Here is a 22,146-nt window from a genome sequence, read left to right on the forward strand (position 1 = left end):
CTTAAGAATAATATTATTATTATTATTATTATTATTATTATTATTATTATTATTGTATTCAGTATTTATATGGCTTCACATATTATGCAGCACTTTACAATATGGTGTAAATTGCTATGCAAACAACAAATAAACACTGATACAAGAAGTATTGAGGCTCTCACTCATATGAGCTTACAGTCTTAAGTATAAGAGGAATGTAACATAAGGAGTTTGGGTGGAGGGTGACATTCACTGAAGAGGAATGAAGGGAAAGCAAACATCAGTAATACCCTTTTACACTGACAGGAAAATCCCGGGTTTTTGCACGTGAACACGTATCAACCTGGGATTTTTGTCAGTGGAAATGAATCAACCGGGTCCAGGGATCCAACACGGGTAGCTTGCAGGGTTGGGCATGAGTCGTGCCCGTATAACCCTGCAGTGTAAACGGCGCAACCTGGGTCATGATGATCCGGTTTGTGCCGCATGATACCTGATTGGCCGACTTCAGTGGTGCTTGGAGATTACATCATCTCCAAGCATCCACTGCAACCCTGGAAGACCCAGGTCACTGCAGACATGGGTCCAGTGTGAACTGTGCCTACACGGGGATAACCCAGGTCAGCAATGCAGTGTTGGAACTGTTCCAAATCAAGGGTCAGACCCTGGACTTTGGCGTAAAAGGGATATTACACGTGCAAAAAAATCCTCATAAATAGTGATATGAGTTGAAAAACAAGAGGTGCTTTAAATAAGAACAATGTGAAATAAAGAGAATGGGGCGTTAACTGTGCGGAGATATAATATTTTATATTATGCATATGGATATTTAATTACTTTTCTACTGGATGACAATAATATCCTAATTAGCAGGTCTTAAGGAAACATAAAGTCTACAGCAATGATTGGGAATGCAGCAGGCGCTTAAGGAATACACGGACACTGGTGACTATTTATTGATGTCTGTTATAGCCTTTGACCAGGCATCCCCCTGCCTATTACTGTATCACTTAGTTATGTCTTTGTTCTCTGTTGAACTATCCAAGCAGTGTTTAAAATAAACATGTAAAAAGAAGAAATCACAGACAGATCTCAGTTTAGAGCGCTATTAAAAATATAGATTTGTTATGACTGTTCAATTAAATAGTACAGTTTAACAATTCAATGGCATAGCTATAAGATGTGAGCGGGTTACTGTTGCAGGAATGTATCTATCAAGTGATCCCCTACCCTGCAGCGGCATTTGTAGAGACTAGAGGCAGTGAAATAGCACCTGTCAGTATACTAAACGGCCCTCCAATCTGTTGCAGGTTAGGAAGAGCAACAACCTCCTCTCTCATCCGGTTTTGAATGTGTGTTCTCTGTTGTAGTGGTAGTGGGCATTTGTGTTTAGGGGAAATCGACTGGCTAATTGATGCGTATGTACAGAGTGACACTTGGGATGTGACAATGGGACTTGGGATGTGAGCATGGGACTTGTGCTAGCAAAGAAAACTGTTTTAAGGTGAGGGCAGCAATGAGGAGGAATTATTAAATAAAAAATAAATCCTTTTTGGGACCACCCTCGTGGAAGGCCACAGCAGAATCATCTTTGTACTCTGATTTCTATTAATTATTTCAAACCATTACACAATTATCTTTATTTTCAACAAATAATTTGCTCCACTTGATTATTTTGGCATATACGCTTGTGAGTAGGGGCAGGGGCGTTTCTAGAGAGGAGGGGGCCCGTGTGCAGCCTCTGACACGGGCCCCCTCCTATCCACCTGGAGGCCGGCAGCACACTGAGCTGTGCGCGGCCTGCGCCAGAGTTATAGACTCTGGGCATTAGTGTGTGCCCAGAGTCTATAGTGTATGCACAGATCACCGGGAAAATGGCCGCGGCGGCCATTTTCCAGTCGTTTTACAGTGCCGGACCCCCGCACCGACGTGGGACTCCTTAGAGGTAAGTAATATTATGGGTGCAGGGTGTGCGGTGCGGGGCCCTGCTGGACCCAGGGGCCCGTGTTCCCCGCACACCCTGCACCCATTATAGATACGCCCCTGAGTAGGGGCCTGTTATCCCACTGTATTTTAATATCCAGTCTTGTTTTATTACCATGTAGTAATACAAATGTAATGTGCAACAGAATATGCTGGCTCTTAAATAAATGTTAATAAAAAAAATAATACAGCTGGTGCCATATCTTACATTGTAGTCATTTTCCTTCCATTAATTACTTTTATGCCACCTAATCAATGGATGTTCAGCAGATGAGATGATGAAGAACACTATTTGGCTTATCTGTAAGTGTTCCTCAGTAGAGAGCATCCCGGTCCTTTGCTGCCTTCACAGGTTTCTCTAGATGTGTACAGTAAGCCTTTCTCACACTCCATTTATCTGTATAACTCTATGGGGGAGATTGGATGTATTAAACCTTCCAGAGAGATAAAGTGGAGAAATTACCAATCAGCTTTTGTCATTTTATAGACTGTGCTAGGTAAATGACAGCTAGAAGCTGATTGGTCGCTATAGGCCACACCTCCACTTTATGGTTTGATACATCTCCCCCTCATACACCCTTTGTGGGCTTTTTCTTTAGATTTACTCTTTTAATGCACCCATTTCCCTTGTGAAATTGGCGGAATAGAGGGCATGATAAACAATTCATGGCGCTGTGCCCACTGCAAGATCCCTCAAATTGCCATACCATGATGATGGACATCGTGTCGCCACATCCCCGCATGTGCTACTTGGATGTTCCGGAGAGGAGATCAAAAACTGTATGCAGGCATGATCCATTTCTGATAAATCACGCTTTTTGTATATGCAAACTATAAGTGCATAAAATAGGACAGACCTGTGATAACATTTATGACTTTATATGGAGCAATCCTTCATGGGAGTACTTGACATAGAATGTGACCATTGCATGTACAGTCAAATATATTGATTTAGTTTCTGTACAGGAAGTATTTTTCTACAAATAGACATCTTAAAGCTGTTTACCTTGGCACGCCCCACTGCGAATGTTGGGGATGAAGCCACGGCGGCACGGTTGTGGTTGAGGAGGGCACATCTCACAAGGGTGTCCCCAGGCACGTCCAATTGTTGCACAGCATAGTGTTTTTGTGCAGACAATACCAGTCACCTGACCCTGACACATCTGATTGCTGACTTGAGTGAAGCAGGGTCCTGTTCTGTAGTCTGAAAATTAAACCAGAGTAAGATCACATTGAAATCATACTATACTTTTATACTATTAAAGGATTACAGTTATTATTGGTATTTGCCGTAGGATTATAGCACAGTAAATTAAACACTGTAGTTCATTTACAAATGTGGTATCATGCACTTGTCACTACTGTATCTGTGTTTATGGAATTGCATACTGGTTTGTGAGCCAATATAGTGCATATTGCAGGATGAGCATTAGGATGGATGGACCAAGATGGAGTCCCAGGGAAACACGGTGCTCCATATGAAATACCAAAGCAAACAAGTTTGCTAGGTCAAATTGATAGATTACCACATTTTTTTATTTTTTTGCAAATATTCTTTAATGTATATCAAGTGATAGCAACCACTGAAATTTGGAGGTGTTCCCTCTACAAAAAGTTGCACAACCTTTTGGCTGCGCAATGCAACCAGGTTTTTAGACCATCTTATTATCATCATTAATATCATCATCAACATTATCATCACAGGCTATTATTGTAAGATGCCACAAATCCAATGGCGCCCATCAGCATTACACATCAATACTTCAAATAACACACAAAAGCATAACAAGTACATAACAGTAGCGCAACCCCCCCCCAACAGACAAGAAAGCGGGCACCATGTTTATTAAGTCCCACCCCCTCATGACGATTTGCAGCTCAACGGGGAGGAGGCGGAGTCAATATGACACGATTGCATTAGATTTGTGTAATTTTGGCTGCGCCCCATCGCGATTGACCCCCGAATCACTGCATTTTGCCACTTGGGGAGGGTCCTAATTACATGGTGCCTGGTCCTGTCCCCATCTGCCACTGCAGCTGCTGCAAGGTGAGAGAGAGAGTGTGTGTGTTTTTGTGTTGTATGTGTGACATACATGTGTGTTTGTAATATATATGTGACATATGCATGTGTATATATGTATGTATTTGTGTGTGTATAAAATATGTATATGTATGTATGTGATGAAGTCTAAACCATAGGACGAAACGCATTGGGACGTTTGCTGTATCCTGATATTCCTCTATGGACAGATAAGCTCTTATATTTTATACTCCTGTACGTGTGTTACCTGGTCGTTGTATGTTTTTTCTGCCTGAATAAATCTTGCATTTTTTTTGGACAATTCAATGTCATTGGGACTGCTAGTTGCTTATTTGCAGTATCTAAAATAAATATGCACACACTATGTTGTTTTTCTATGTTATTCCACATACCCTAATTCCAAAGTGATGGTCATGGGATCAAAGATAAACTTGTCAGATAAGTGGTTGGATCTATATCTCACTTATTATTTGAGTTTTACACTAGTTGGCGCTGCATCAATCTTCACTAGTTACATTTATTGTTATGTGTGTTTCACCAACGTACATGTCAGTGAATGCAAGCAGCCACTCACATATTTGGGGAAATGTGTGTTTTATTGTTATTCACCTTAGAACTTAGTACTTAAGTGTGAGTTCTTTTCTGTTACCCGAGCAATGGTATCTTCATTGTTTATATATATATATACATGTGTATATATATATATATATATATATATAATATATATATATATATATATTACATGTGTATATATATATATATATATATATATATATATATATATATATATATATATATATATATATATATATATATATAGTTTTATAGTCTAATGGGAGAGGGCAAAGCAGAGACAATAGGGAGATGTATCAAGCCTTGGAGATAAAGTGGAGAAATTACCAGAAGCAACTAATCAGCTTTTAACTGTAATTTATCTAGTACAGTCTTTGAAATGACAGCTAGAAGCTGACTGGTTGCTTTGGAAAACTGACCCACTTTATCTCTCTCCAAGGCTTGATACATCCCACCCAATATGAGCTCATGTGGATGTGGCAGATAGAGAACATATGTACAGTTAATGTCTAAATAGGCACACATAAACCGATACACACAAATACCTTCTGAATATGCCCTAGAGTACCCATTAGTTATAGTTATAACTGAGGAACAAACAATTAAATGAGTGGTACAAAATAACAATAGCAATAGACAAGGCTTTGAGAAGAGGCATCCACTTGTGCGGACACACGTATTTTAGCCAGGGACCAAAAATATGCAAAATATTGTGCAAAGTATCTGCTCACACAAGCATAAAAATGCTCAATGCCTGTAGGCACCTATAGGGGCCTATTTAACATGTTAATTATCCTTGGTCAGGTAGCCCCTGATAATTTAGTTTCCAAATCACTGCGAGTAGCAGCGGTAGATACAAAATCACCAGAGCAGTTCAACGTTGCTCTGGTGTAGAGACAGCTGATCCGAATATCAGCTGTCTGCGCAATTCTTATCACTGCTACTTCTGTTCATTTTCACATACTTATGTAGAAATTACCATATGCCACAATGAATAGACTCTATAGAGAGAAAGCACACCTATTATTTATAACCATATGATGCATCCAACAGGCTACAGAAGAGAGAGGGACGTAACTCACTAAGCCCAACTGCTCCCTTGTGTCAGTTTGGGAGTACATTATTGTTAGGGGTGGGCGAAATACTGGCATGTCTAGAGACTGACACCTAGTTGTGCTGATATTGTTATGAACTGTGGCCCCGATTCATACCTGCTCGCTAGGAAGCGTTCACATGCAGCCAGACGATTTTTGCATTATGCGCATGCGTACGCATCGCAGTGTGCATGTGCGAACCAGTCCGAGCGATCGGGAAGCGTTTGCTCGCTGCGCACAGACTGCGCAGCTGAGTGAGTGACAGGAGAAGCCGTTTGTGGGTGGTGACAGGGGTTAGTCTTTGAAAACGGGGGAGTGGAGGTGCGAACGCAGGCATGCCTGAGCATCTCAATGCTGTTTCAGCGTTAGGCACTTACCCTGACGGTTAGGGTTAGGCACTTACCCCGACGGTTAGGGTTAGGCACCAGGAGGGAGGGTTAGGGTTAGGCACTAGAAGGGAAGGATAGGGTCAGACACCTACCTCAACGGTATGGGTTATGCACTAGGAGGGAGGGTTAGGGTTAGGCACTTACCGGAGGGTTAGGGTTAGGCACTAGAAAGGATGGATAGGGTCAGGCACCTACCTCAACGGTATGGGTTATGCACCAGGAGGGAGGTTTAGGGTTAGCCACCAAAGGGAGGGTTAGGGTGTGCCTACCATTTGTGTGTTGTCCATTTTCATGGCTACCTTTTGACCCTGTTGAAAATTTGTATCTGTCGACCTACTTCCATGTCGCCCTATTGCCTGTCTAGCATCTGGTGTCTATCTAGATATTGTCGACCTTTTAACTGTCTATCTTATATACCACACCGATCTCAGCGATGTCATTCAGTACTACAGTGTATTGTTAAGCTAAATTTTGCATTTTATTGTGAGGTGACAGGTACAGTAAGTGCCGTGTACAGCAGTGGACTGATTTGTCTCTCTATTTTATACAGCAGTTTGTAAAGGGATATGAAATATTTTTCTTTAAAATGTTTGGTGCAATTAACAATGTTCATGGCTTTTTTGGAGCCAATCGTGCATTATATACTGCATATGTTAGTATTTTTGCATATATTGCTAGAGGTGCATCTCAACTTTTAAGAGTGTAATAGTTCAACAACAGAAATACTTAAAACTGCTTTCCCCTGAAGTATGATAGAGGTCAATGGGAAGACTCCCCAGCTTAATGCATTGTCTTAATCATTGTGTTGATCCAGATGTAAGCAAACAAAAGGAAGAGAATAGCAGCCAATAAATACAAAATAATCCTTAACCAAAGTTTGACTGTTTGAACAAATAAAATAAAGCTTTGGTATACTATTATTTTAATAAACCAAGGAAGATGAATATAAGAAAAACTTATTTAGATGCTGATCACATTACAATATGTTTTAATGAAAGTATTTCTTACTAATTTGTTTGACTCAAAAAAAAAAGTTATTATTGTTCACTTTTATACTCCCCATTCCATTGGAGATCTGCCAATAAGTGACTTCAGTCAGTGGTCCCAGAGGGTGGACCACAGCTACACTCCTTGTTCTGATTGTTACTCCCCTGTCTTTCCCTTCCTTCAGTTAATCCACACTTTTTTTTACCTCTAACATCCCTGCTGCAGTTAGACTTCTCCCGTCTGCCTGATTTCACCCTCAGCCTTTCCTGTACTTTTAAAAAAGTGATAGAGCAGCTGTGGCTCCAAGACAGCCAGCGAATCATCAGATTCTGTGTATGACCACTGGCCAATAAGATCAAGTTTAAAATGCAGAACCAATCTCATTGGCCACTGTGGGTATGCCGGCTTCTAATGATTGGTCCTGTCTAAATGACAGACTTTCTGTGGCTGATGTCATTGGAATAAACAACAGCAGTTGGCTTTTGTCCAGAGGTGTGTGTGGCTGAGCCTGCCCCTTTTATGCTGCTCAAGAGAAGTCCCAGCTGCCTGTAAAACTCTCTCACCCAGCCTATTCTTTGTTCAGCCTTCCCCCACTCATTGAGCCACCACTCATCATCAGGCCCTTGGAAAATGTATGTTGAACGGGACATCACGGTGCACTGAGTGCAGTGTGCTCCTCCTAAATAGGAGCAGGCAGGGGGCTGGACAGCTGCAAATGTGCTTTTGCGGGGTGACCCCAGAGAGAGGGTAATACGGGGCACCTGCCCGTAAATACCCCTTAATCCGGTACTGATTACAAAACTACATCTAGTCTGTGATGTATATGAGCCACTTTTACCTTACCTCCTTTGAAATAAACATAACTACTCCATAGATACATGACAACTATCCTGCTGCATGTCACTGCTGAGGCTGTCCCTTCCTTGACCACCAGCCTACCCATACACTTCTAGTCTCTGCCCACCGGCCCTCTGGACCACTCCCAGTGCCCCCCACATCAATCTGTCTGCTACCAGTCTCCACCTACTGGCCCGTCCATCCGTTCACAGACCCTGCCAATCCACTCCCAGCCCCTGCACAATAAAAAAAAAAATAACAAAAAAAACACAAGTTTGTATCATTAGGCTATCTGCCTAACAGGAAAAATCCCCATAATGCCTATGGCCAATCAGCCCCTGCTTACCAGCATGTATGTACACTAATTAAATTGGGCCTATTTATTAGCAAAGTTTCCCTTAAAATCATGCAGAGATTTCAGTTTCCACATGGTTTAATTAATCAGCCTTTTTTAGTTTGTAAATTCCTGTTGTGGATATAATAAGACATATAATAATAGAGTCAAAGCAAACAGAAGAACATATAACAGTATGGTAAGACATCGGGAGAGAAAAATTAAAGGGGTAGGATAAAAAAAGGGGAAAAGAGAGGGCAAGGAAAGAAGAGGGAAGGGAAACAATGAGGGAATCAAGCCTCCTGTAGAATTCCGAGAACAATTATATTAGAATAGAATGGGGGGGGGGTCTTCCAACAACATCCATGTCTGCAACCAGGCAGTCACCTTAGAACATGTAAAGATCTGAGACGTGATATTTGCAAAGTCTGCCAACAAAAATCACCCATATCGTAAAGAATTGTTGTTCTTTATTTTTAGTAGAAGGAGTGGTTTCCAGCCAATCCATTCTAAACATAAATTGTAATTTTTCCTTGGACATGGACAAGGGTGGGTGCAGAAGAGATACACTGTTGTTATATGCATTTTTTAGCCACCACGGAGATCGTAGTAAGTAGTTCTCTTCTATCTTTGGTACACCTCAGTGAGGCCATTAAAACACCTGAAACTCACCCATTCCAGACAATAAAGTAATAAAGAAATTCAGAGAGATAACAACATTTGGGACAATGCCTATAGCATAATAAAACGATGGTAATAATGTTTAGTTTCATTTGTTGCACCAGTCAAGAGGCAAAAAGAAGGGTAGTGTTTTGCTTAAATACTGTTGTGCTTGGAGATAAACAGATATTGCGTTTGCCCTTTGGCTTTGTAAAAAAATTATAAACGCCTCCCAAAACAAAACTGGGTGGTCCCAGTGGTCAAGATTATCATATTCCAATGTCTTGCTTACACTTGTGTTAAATATATGACTTATTATCTTCATTTTGCGAAAGGTAAGGGAAACGCCAAAGGCAGGGCTGAGTCAGAGGAGTGCTAAAAGAAATATAATGATAATATTGACTACTTCTGAACGAGAAATACGAGTAAATAAGGTGGCAGCGATTAAGAGATAGTCAAATTGCATGAAAACTTTATGCACATGAGAATAAATAATATATCTCTACTAGTTAAATTATATTGCCTCAATTCCCACATCTCCTTCTTACACCCTGCTATCCCGACCCATTCCTAATGTTTTGCGCCCACAGCAAAAATTGATCAAACATATTTTAAACACGGCCAAATGTCAAATCGCAGCTTGCTAGAAATCTTCTGCACCACCCTCATTGTCTGCTACCATCAACGCTGTCTGGTCCACATATAGATTAGAACGCATCACTTCAGTTATTAATGACACTCCAGACCACCAGACCAATTTGTCAAAACTTGGTCCTTTTGGACAATTCATTTTAGGGCTGAACTTCCCCTAACTACTATATAGCCTCGCTCTTCCCATACCTGAAACCGATGATACAACTACCTAGTGCTGATTGGCTCCCCCCCTTCTCTTTGCCCTTTTCCCCATTTCTCCTCACCTTCTTCTAAACCCCATCATATTGACCATCTGTTTGCCCATCAATGTCTACTTTCATATGTTGCTACTCATCTAAATCTAGCTTGACACCTGTGTATTAATATTTTACTATATTTTTATAATTATTATGATAGTGGCAAACGTATGTTCTTGTTTATTTTTGTCATGTCACAGTTTCCATTGTATAGTTTTGCAATGTATTTTCTATTTTTACTGCATGACATTTTTTGTAATGTCTTATATTTCAATAAAAATTATAAAAAAAATAAATAAAAATAAATAAAGTATGTAGTCTCCAGGAAAATTAAATCATGATCAGACAACAAAACATGTAAACCGTTGTTAAACAAGTGAAGTCGGATGGGAGTATGGACTGATTTGGCCAAAGAAAGATCACAAAACAAACTCCCTCCCTAGTATCAGATTACGTTCTTGATAGTGCATAAGCAGTTGCGTGACAGAGGCATAAAAATAAGGGGTATTACAGTAGGTGCATAATTATTCAAAACTGTAAAGAATTCACCATGAATTAAAACTTGTAGCAATTAATATAAAAAAAGTAAATTAAACATCAACAATAACATACTGCAAATTTGTACTAATAAATATCATCAATTTTTTGGAGGTGTATGGAGCAGAGATACACCCCTGGATACAGTTACCCCCAACATGAGCATGTACAGCATCAGCCAATGTGTCTTCTGTAATAACATAATATCTGAGCAAAGTAAGGGTGTCTTAACCCAGTGGACAGAGACCATTAACAAATACCTACATGGGAAATCATGTAAAAAAGGAACAAATCACATAAAGTAGTTGTAACAAACCATCCTAGCTAGTGGGGAGAATAGTAGTCATACCATAATGACCATGTTCAAAATACATGTTCAAATACAGGAGACCTGCTTAAGAGAAAAAAATGGGGAAGGAAAGGAAAGATAAAGTAAAACAATGGCACAAACAACATTAGGCAAAAATTAAATATATCAGAGAAATACCAGAACAGCCAGATATCTACCAGCTAGTAAAAATTGTTTGCCCTGGACTACTAATATGTAGAGGTCTACATGGCAGAAACTACACAATATGAGGGAATGAAATATTTAAAAAGATGCAACTCCCCCCCCTTTAAAATAGTGGATGTATGCAATAGACAATAATTCACTATTAAACAGCGTAAAATACAACAACATAAAAATAAACCAGTAGGTACATGATATGAAATGTATACAGTGAGCGCACAGAAATATCTCAAAATCAAATTATCCTTTTGACTACTTTTTCCCCTTCTAGAAACAGGAATAAAGAAACGGGTAACACAAGGGTGAAATGGGGAGGGGGGAGGGGGCGGCGGACACAGAGGTTACAGCTTTACTCCAGTAACAACTAGCATAGCTTGGAACAGAGAACCTGCAAATGTAATGGGTTCAGCAAACATCTGCCGAAAGGCTGCAAGAACATCAGATGTACAGTAGCCTACAAAGTCAGTGCAGGGTGGTAACAACGGACAGCCAATTGGTATATGTGGGAACAGCTTGTGTGGAGTAAAAAATATAATAGGGATATAACAGCCGGACAGTCACTGGAAAGTAACAAACATTGCACCCCGACTTCAGAGAAACTGGAAGTGTGGAGGTGAAATGTTTGAATCAGTGATTTACAGGACTTGTCGGGAATCAAATGAATTCTACTTACCAAAGATAACAAAAAAATGCAAAGGGAAGGTGTCAGTGAAAACATGGAAGCAATGTTACATCCAGTGGGGTAAAAGGCATATGTTCAGAGGAATCAGTGGATTTGATAAAAAAAAAAAAAGGACAGGCCCCAATGAACAAAATTGAACAAGGCTCATCTCTCTCTACTGCGGTCCAAATTATTAATAGGGACTGGGTGTTACAGTCCAATCCAGCAAGCAATGCTCAAGGCACCAAAATTACAGCAGAGTCAATATCCTGGAATACCTCAGAGTAGGCAGGAGAGAGGTAGGTTTCTCTTGGAGTTACAGCACTGGAGCAGGTGGTACAGCTCCTCAGGGAAAGATGGCCACCAGTAGCTACTTTAGTAATGACTTCTCACCACTTACCCAGAGAGAACACTGCAGGGCAAGTGGTGATAGTGTAATCCAGGTAAATATGGATGCCTGAGAGATGATGGGTGGTCAGCGGGAACATCCTCAAAGGGAAATGGCCTGCAGAGGGTTGTCACAGATGCTCCATTTAATAGGAGCAGAACTCCAGTGTATCCCAGTAGGTTTCCGTATTGCAGCCAGGCAACGGAAATCACATCACTAGCGACCACAAGGTATTGGACATCCGACAGTGGTGGTTAGTAAGTCTCCAGAAGATATCTCCTGCATTAGGCAAACTAATGCTGCAGACTTCAGTCCCCATTATTATCAATGGGTACTGTGGTCTTTGAAAAAGCCTCAGCTAAAGAGGCAAAACTAGTCAGAGGACCCCTTTGATTGACGGCACCCCTATTGTGCGACAAGTGACCTTGGAGATTCTCTCTAATATCAAGCGGATTGGACATCTTGCAGTCAAATTACAACAAGGTGGACTGCTGATTCATTTGAATTACGGCGTCTACGCTGATAAGCACGGGACACAGATAGACCGCTGGTGCAGCGTGGCCCAGCTCCGGCTGCCGCTAAAAGACATATCGGAGACTAAATCCATCTTCTGGCATCATTTGTCCAAGATACGCTGACTACAGTTGTCCGTAGGTACTATGCGTCACCATTCTTTGTGACATGATAGCCTGTTCTATTCATATGATACATATGGGCAGTGTCGCAGTATTTTACTAAACTGAACCCAACATCACCATATTAAAATCCATTTGGGGATTTATCAGAGGAATATGCATTATACTGTTTTATAAATAAGTAATTACTGATATACAACAAATTATATTTTATTGTATGTTATTGCTTATATATACATTGATAGTATTTATGCAATTAAATACAAATATATTTTTTAATGTACGGAGTCGTGACTGTTTAATTTTCTGCTACCTCACAATTTACAATCAGATTATTATTAGCGCAGTTTCCTCTCTTTTTCTTATAGTATTTTTTTTGTTTTTTTATGGGTGTTCACAGGCCTCAACAATAGGATCTGTAGCTGGTTAACAATTAAGTTAATTACACATGAATATGCAAATATAAACAAAATACGGAGGACAACTGCGCAGAAGGTGCTGCAAAGTGGGAAATGTCAATGGGGAGATCACCAAACCCCAAAATGAAATACTGACCAAACAAAAAAATAGACAGACCCAACCACTGCGCACTTTGAACAGATAATGAATATGCACTCGTCAAGATAACATGCAATGTACCATGAACTAAAATGATACAATGGTACCAAGCTCGGGATGGTTATCTTCTTGCAGATATAGAATGTTCAGCATAGTGGACAGTATTGTAGTTCTTCTTATATAGAATCTTGCAGAAGAAACAAGAAAAAAGAAAAAACACAAATGGTGTAGTAGATCAAGACAAGTTCTTTCATCTAGAGTATTGGGACATGACTTCCTCCCCTAAATCTAGAAAGTGAAGGTGATCGTACCGTACTCACATTAAGGTGTTACGGACTCCTTATATAAAGGTATCTTTAACTTGGAAGTCTTGTCGCCAGCGTGCACTTTATCAAGTAGTGGTGCTCACCCGTGTGGAATATGAAATATGAAAGGACGGGTGTACCCCAACTCACACTTCAGAGTTGATTCATATGCTAATAAAGGTATCTTTTAAATATGGCAGTCCCATTCCTCTCTTGTTGCCCAGTATCTCTTCCTCGTGTCCCAGTAGGGACGGGGGAGGGGTGGTGCCGTTAAAAAGTGGAATGGAAACTGGCCGTCATAAACCATCCAACAATTTTATTTCTTATTTTAAAACATAAATGAACTGGGTAACCAGTGGACAAGAAAGACATAGATGAAATAATAATGACCTGGAGTGGACGATAGGTCCGGACTAGTCCGCCACAGGTCAATGATGTCCAAGTCCAAAAGGATACCCCTGTACCCTGCTGCAAAGGGGTATCCTTTTGGACTTGGACATCACTTGACCTGTGGTGAATTGAAGAGCATACACCACCTGGGACAGATGTATCACTAAAAGGGGAGATCTTTGTGCTGCAGCTCAGTCGATGTCTATGCTGATTTGGAGCAAGGCCGACCTATGCTTGTCACTATTGCAGGTTAAGAGTCAAACCATCCACTTGCAAGAGACTGGTAATTAGGTTTTTGCCTTTATTTCTTTACAGTGGCCTCAGTAGTAAAGTGGACACCAACTATACAGTAAGTCCACTGCAGCCACAATCCTATTTGCCAGTGATCAGCAAAGGTGTTTCCTTTGCAGCCACATGGAGCACTGCTATTCATTGAATGCCACTTGGCTTCACTTTTCTACCCTGCCCAATGTGAGAGCCACTACTGCCAAGCATCCCTAAGGACCAAAAGCTCAGCTTTGTCCAGACTCCCTGTAGCTTGTACAGACAGACTGAAACAGGGAACAAATGCCAAGACTACACAAAGTCCTACTTGTTTTTTTTTTGTCAGGTCTTATTTCAAAACACGAGAAGTCCAAGCAAGGACCTACTAAGGATCTCACTATTAACCAACTCGTTTATCCCTCTATGATTATGTAAATTGTCATTAATATTTTCTTATAATATGCAGAATTTATGTTGAGAATCTACTGAATTTTGATATGTAGCATTACTGTAATATATAATCTTCAGATTACTCAGCTAAATATATGTACTTGCTATCAATTACTCATGTGAAGTGATTAAAATCAACCTTTGACCTCTAATTATCCCAATTTTTTAATGTAGAGATTTAGAACACTGCGTATTTTACTCTTTTTAGCAAGTGCCATAAAGAAAATGCTAGTAGACTGCAGAAATGGCACTGTTTCCACTGCACTGTATTTCATTCCAAATGTACATATAATATTCTTTGCAGATGGCTTGCATGGAGAACTTTCCAACCATAAATATTCTAAAATGTGAACATCTATTTCTTTTATATGTTGATGCCAGCTACGAGCAGACAGACTATATTAAAACAATTCTGTGATGTCTGGATCTTAATTAATACTACAACTACAACAGTAGCTGGACCATATACCTTAAACAGTTAGATGTCAGTATAGGAAAAAAATATATACAAATATGCCACTTACAGCAATCTGTCAGTACAATTGTCACATTCAGGGCACATTATTTATTTTTACAATTGTGGGAAACTGATGTACACAGGAAAATTATTTTCCACATTCCTTTATTGGTTTCTGATAATACTTAGTTTAGTGTATATTATAATTATTATTTTTTAATTGTATTGTTTTGTACAGCTCTGAGCTGGGCAAATCCTGGCTGCCATGTCACCATGGCGATAATTCTTTTTTTAACCTGGCAACTACAGCTTTTTCCTCTTTCTGCCCTCTTGCAGTAGTCACAGCCACGTTTTCATGTCCTGGAAAACCCTGATGACTTTAGAACCAGAGCTTCACTGTAGGAGTGAGAGCAGCCCTGATAATTGTAATTGCACTCTGTGCAGGGGAGTCCTCATCAACCGAAACTAGCTGTAATAGTTGTCAGCAGGTGCATACACAAGGAGGGAAAATCAGGGGAGGACAATTGAGGGGCTTAGTATAGTTCATTGCAGTGATATGTACACAGGCTAGTATATTGTGTTACATGTGACTACTCTAAAAAGTGTTGTGTAGCTTGCAAATATTTTGTTAAGGCCTACGCTAAGCATATAGTTATTCACTGCAGTTCAAGTAAACAGTTTGATTTTGGGATGATTTGGCTGATTGTTAGATCACCTTTCTGAATGAAAACTGAACATACATATACTGTATGTCACGGTCTTGATATTCTTTAGATCCAGCTCGGGACCCTTAGGTATGATGAATGTGCATAGGAAACGAGGAGGCTTAATAATACTTTGGCTCATGGGTATGAACAGGAGTATAGGTACACTAATGGCGGTGTAGGAACCACAGACTTGTGATATGCATGGACACTGAACTGGAACCAGAATGAACAAACCAGGGGCCTGATTCAGACCCACTCGCGAGCGGCTGTCCGCTCGCAAGTGGGTCGATGTTCTGGACTGAGCATGCGCACGACGGAGGGAGCTACGTCGTGCGCATGCGCCAGACGCGACGAGCGAAGGAAAGTCCTTCGCTCGTTGTGTCTGATCAAAGGGGGTGTGCTGTCGATGTTGATTGACAGCACGCCCCCTTTGGTAGGCGTGCCGGGGGCGTGCCTCCCTGATGGGGGCGTTCCCACGGGAACGCCTCCCGTCAGAAGCCGGCCCACTGACATCACTAGTGATGTCAGTGGGAGTGATTTTGGCTCTGATAGAGCCAAAATCACTCCGGAGCTTGCGGTTGAAAACCTCAACCGCAGGCTCCGGCTCGCAGTTTCGATGGTCGCGATGGTCAAGACCATCGCGGCCATCAAACTGCACGCTCGTATAGCCTGTGGGTGGTGACCCACAGCTATACGAGCGTCCAGGAGGACGCTCCATTTTCATGGAGGCCGGCCCTCATTCAGAGCGTGCGCTCTGCTCAGAGCGTACGGCTCTGAATGAGGGCCCAGGTCCACTGGGCAACCCCTCGCCTAGTGACCTGTGAAGGCCAGAAAGACTAGGGATACACTCTAGGGACAAGGGTGAGTTTTGGAACTCAGAACAATATAGTATTGGTAGATTGGAACTCAGAACTCAGGCCAGCAATCAGAGTCTAATGTAGTCAGAGTACAGCTTGAGGAAACTGTAACTCTGGTACTGCTCTGACGCAAGACCTGGAACTGGAACCCAGTGAGGAACTGGACACATATACTACACACTGAACCCTAGCCCTGGAACCAGCACCCTTCTCTGAACCAGCCCAAGACCGCACACAGTACAGGGAAACCAATACAAAGTCAGCACAATAACCTGAACAACCACCAAGCACAGAGTAAAACAGTATAGGTAACTTGCATGCACTGTCCCAGTGGTATGATGGAATGAAGACCACGGCTGCACTCGTCAGCTCTGCACTGAAGAGTAGCAAGTTGGTGTGCAGCATGGAAACTGCCGCGCTGATAGGTGACACTACACAGCAGCAGATGGAAAGCAGGTAACTATACTTGCTGGCTGAACAAAGTGGTTGGAGAAGGTCTGAATGCAGAGTGGAAGCTGCAACGCTGACAGGTGACAATACACAGCAGCAGATTGAAAGCAGGTAACTGTATACTCGCTGGCTGAACAAAGTGGTTGAAGCAGGTCTTTATGCAGGTGACCATACACAGCTGCAGATGGTAAATAGCAAGAAATACACAGAGTAGCAAAGAGAGTCACAGAGAACGCGATCCCAGGATACAATGAGTAAACCTGGAGCCTAGAACTATCCAGGGAAAGGTACACCTTGTTCAAGTAATGGGGCCCATCCATCAGCGATGGATTGTCGCGATCCCGCAATGCTGCAACCCGGCATCGCGGGATCGCAGAAATCCAACATGTTGGATTTTGCCGATTTGATGATCGCGATCGTCAAATCGCTGACATTTAACATGACAAATGTCTGCGATCCGGCAACGGATCTCAGAACATCGATGGTGGGCGATCGGAAGTTTCCAATGGTCGATCGAAAATTTCCGATCACATCCCTGCATTGCGACAATCCGTCGCAGATGTATGGGCACCTTAATGGGTTGCTCCCAGGAAAGTTTAAATAGGAAGTGGTGAATAGCCTTTGGTCTGGCTGACGAAGTGAGCGCACAGGTGCATTAGTTAATCAGAGAGAGGCGTCCCTGAGATGTCTTGGAAACAGAAATAAAATAAATGCTTGAGTTTTTAAGGGATGCTAAGACCCCAATTTGTGACACTGTACTTGATGCTGTAACTATTACTGCCCACAGGGAGGGACAGGGGGAAACACATGTTGGGGGGTTTACCCGGCATGCTCAGCTGATGCAACAAGTCTAGTGTATATATATATATATATATATATATTAGGGGTGAGCGGGTTCGGATTTCTGAAATCCAAACCCCCCGAGCCCCCCCCGATCCGAGGCCGATCCGAGTCAGGCTCGACTTTTCCCGCCTGACTCAGATCTGAAATCAAGGCAAAAAGTCATCATCCCGCCTTCCGGGTCTCGCGGGTTTTGGATCCTATATAAGGTACCCGCATCGGCGCCATTTTCTCACTCGGCTGTGGACAGTGAAGAGGGAGGGTGGGAGTTAGGGCTGGCTGGGCTGTGTAGTGTAGTGTAGTGCAGAGTAGTGTTGTGCTGTGCTGCGCTGTGCTGCTGTTGTCCATAGGGGCTGTGTCCACTACTTCAAAGTCCATAGGGGCTGGCTGTGTTGTGCTGTGCTGCTGTTGTTAATAGGGGCTGTGTCCACTACTTCAAAGTCCATAGGGGCTGGCTGGACTGTGTTGTGCAGTCAGTTGTCCATAGGGGCGGTGTCCACTCCAAAGTCCTGAGCAGTGTCCCAGTCCTAAAGGGGTGCTGTAGTGTTGTCCAGGTGGTGCTCTGTCCGTCAGGGGTGCTCCCCCCAAGTGCTAAAAAAAAAATATTTTTTCTGTGCTTGTGAATTGTGTGCGCAGTAGCCGCATGTGCATCAACAAAGTAGTGCCAAGCGTGCGCCTGTGTCATAAGTAAAGGGCCAGCTGGCTTGACCGTTAAAGGGTGGTGTAACCCCCAAAGTACACTCCAAACCAAATAAAAAAATATTTTCTGTGTTTGTGAATTGTGTGCGCAGTAGCCGCACGTGCATCAACAAAGTAGTGCCAAGCGTGCGCCTGTGTCATAAGTAAAGGGCCGGCTGGCTTGATTGTTAAAGGGTGCTGTAACCCCCAAAGTACACTCCAAACCAAATAAAAAAATATTTTCTGTGTTTGTGAATTGTGTGCGCAGTAGCTGCACGGGCATCAACAAAGTAGTGCCAAGCGTGCGCCTGTGTCATAAGTAAAGGGTCGGCTGGCTTGACCATTAAAGGGTGCTGTAACCCCCAAAGTACACTCCAAACCAAATAAAACATTTTTTTCTGTGTTTGTGAATTGTGTGCGTAGTAGCTGCACGTGCATCAGCAAAGTAGTGCCAAGCGTGCGCCTGTGTCATAAGTAAAGGGCCGGCTGGCTTGACCGTTAAAGGGTGCTGTAACCCCCAATGTACACTCCAAACCAAATAAAAAAATATTTTCTGTGTTTGTGAATTGTGTGCGCAGTAGCCGCACGTGCATCAACAAAGTAGTGCCAAGCGTGCGCCTGTGTCATAAGTAAAGGGCCGGCTGGCTTGACCGTTAAAGGGTGCTGTAACCCCCAAAGTACACTCCAAACCAAATAAAAAAATATTTTCTGTGTTTGTGGATTGTGTGCACTGTGGCTGCACGTGCATCAACAAAGTAGCAGCGCCAAGTGTGCGCCTGTGTCCCATAAGTAAAGAGCCGGCTGGTTCATTTCTTAAAGGGTGGTGTAACCCACAAAGTGCACTACTCTCCAGCAAAAATAAAAAAATATTTTCTGTGTTTGTGTGTGCCTTATATATCAATATAACATAAATGGAGGACCAAACTTTCTCCGATAAAAATAAAATAGGGAAAGATCAAGAACCACTTCCTCCTAGTGCTGTTGCTGCTGCTGGGAGTTGTTCATCATCCCAGAGAGGAAGTAGGAACACCACTACTTTTACTAAACAATTGACCCTCCAGCAGTCCTTAGCGAGGAGGATGAAGTACGACAGCAGTCATCCTGAAGCAAAACGTATAACTGAGGCCTTGACTGCTATGTTAGACGTGCATCCGGTATCCGCCATTAGTGCAGTGGGATTTAGACAATTGATGGAGGTAGTGTGTCCCCGGTTCCAAATCCCGTCTAAATTCCACCTGCATCCTCAAAGCAGCAGCAACAAGTGTGCGTCTGTCTGTTAAAGGGTGGTGTAACCCTCAAAGTGCGCTCCACAAACAATAAAAAAATTCTTTTTTTTTCTGTCTTTGTGAATTGTGTGGGCTGTAGCCGCACTTGCATCCTTAAAGCAGCAGCGACAAGCATGCGTCTGTCTGTTAAAGGGTGGTGTAACCCTCAAAGTGCGCTCCACAAACAATAAAAAAATTCTTTTTTTTTCTGTCTTTGTGAAATGTGTCGGCTGTAGCCGCACCTGCATCCTTAGAGCAGCAGCGACAAGCGTGCGTCTGTATGTTAAAGGATTACATCGGTGACAGCATCCAAGTAGGCATGTCAGACAGTCCGTACCTGTACTGGCAGGAAAAAGAGGCAATTTGGAGGTCCCTGTACAAACTGGCTCTATTTTACCTGAGTTGCCCCCCCTCCAGTGTGTACTCCGAAAGAGTGTTTAGTGCAGCCGGAAACCTTGTCAGCGAAAGGCGTAAGAGTTTGGCTCCACAAAATGTGGAGAAGATGATGTTCATAAAATGAATTATCAACTCTTCCAGGGAGACCAGCCTCCAGAACGTACAGAGGGACCTGTGGTTGTGGATTCCAGCGGGGACGAATTAATACTCTGTGAGGATGAGGATGTACACAACACTGAAGAGGGTGAGGAATCGGTGGATGAGGAGGATGAGGACGACATCTTGCCTCCGTAGAGCCCGTTTGTGCAGGGGACAGATTAATTGCCAGCTTGTTTTGTGGGGGCCCAAACGAACCAATCATTTCAGCCACAGTCGTGGGGCAGACCCTGGCGCTGAAATGTTTGGTTTGTTAAAGTGTGCATGTCCAGTTTATACAACATAAGGGTGGGTGGGAGGACCCAAGGACAATTCCATCTTGCACCTCTTTTTTTTCTTTGAATTATGTACTGTTTGGGGCCTAGTTTTTCAAACTGCCATCCTGTCTGCCACTGCAGTGTCACTCCTAGATGGACCACGTGTTTGTGCCGCCCACTCGTATCTCTTAGCATAGTCATCCAGCTACCTTGGTGCAACCTTTTGGATATAAAAACACTATTGTGAGGTGTGAGGTGTTCAGAATAGACTGGAAATGAGTGGAAATTAAGGTTATTGAGGTTAATAATAGCATAGGAGCAGAAAAACCCACAAATTCTGTGATTTTAGCTGCTTTTATGCTTTTTTAAAAAAAAATACAGATCCAAAACACAAAACCCAGAACCCAAAACACGGAAGGGTGGTTTTGGCAAAACCAATCCAGATCGAAAACACAAAGAAAGATCCAGATCCAAAACCAAAACACAAAACACGAAAAGTGGCCGGTGCACACCCCTAATATATATATATATATATATTTATTATTATTATTATTTTTTTTTTTTCTATTTGATCACATCCTGTTTTTCTTTTTTTATCTTGCTTGGAATGGCACATAAGACTCAAAATATAATTGTACTTTATTGACATTTTGACATTTCATTACAATATATTTTATTTAGTATTTTAATATATTATTATTTTAGATTTCTTTTATATATACCTGCTGTTGCACTGAGATTTTATGAGATGTATTTATTGCCACTATGTTTTTCAATCTCATCTATCAAGGACAGGGAATCAAAATTTCTCACTGCAGAAGAGAGACAAAATTGGGAAGAACAGAGTTGCTTTGAGCCCTGAACTTTATGTTGTTATTATTATAACCCTGCAAAAGAGATTAGTAAGAGACTGATGAGAAATAGCTAAGAAAGGATAAACAGCTGAAAACAGACAGGGCCTCATTTATGACACGCAAAATGACCAAATCTGTGCTCCTTCATTTCTGCTGGTGTGCCTAGAATTCCATAAGGGATTTGCAGGCAAGGCAGGGTATATGAGTTACACTAACTATGATCACATGCAAATATATTTGAAGTTAGAGTTACATCTCAAATGTGTATTTTGGAGGTGAATTTTTAATGCATTAGAAAACAGATGCGAGTTCTATTCTAATCATGCAAGTACTACTTGTGCATTGTTTACATCTTCTTTTTAGAGTTAAGATGTGCCTAAGCATAACAGTAAATATAGGTGAACTTAATTAACTCTGGTCTTTATATACAGCATTTGTGCAGGTGCAGGTTTCCAAAGATATGTGCAACTTTCAATTACCTCTCCAAGTGTAAAATGATACATGTTACATAGACAAAACTGTTCCACTAATTATTTACCTAGTTCTGCATTTAACTGCATTATTTTGCACAGATCGTAGGTGGAATGTGGCCTTAAGTACATCCAGCCTTACCTCAACTATACCATACTGCAGAATGACCTGTCATCGTCCCAACTCTACTAACAGACTATTCTTCCCAGAAAATTGATATTTACTAGACTACTTGCGTCTAGTCTGGCCTGTCTCTAATTCTGCAAGTCTCTGCACACGAAAAGAGCTC

At 41.8% G+C, this 22,146-nt stretch overlaps 1 protein-coding gene across 1 annotated transcript in view; it reads right to left on the minus strand.

Moving 5' to 3' along the window:
- Nucleotides 1–22,146, minus strand: part of FBN2 (fibrillin 2) — a 294,460-nt gene that overhangs the window by 201,998 nt on the left and 70,316 nt on the right. Inside the window, exon 6 of the mRNA XM_088475116.1 lies at nucleotides 2,972–3,169. Coding sequence (XP_088331242.1) covers nucleotides 2,972–3,169 — 198 coding nt within the window. The remainder of the gene's footprint in view (nucleotides 1–2,971; nucleotides 3,170–22,146) is intronic.

Source organism: Taudactylus pleione, unplaced genomic scaffold (assembly GCF_031769625.1).
Source record: "Taudactylus pleione unplaced genomic scaffold, aTauple2 ptg000162l, whole genome shotgun sequence".
Lineage (NCBI taxonomy): Eukaryota > Metazoa > Chordata > Amphibia > Anura > Myobatrachidae > Taudactylus > Taudactylus pleione.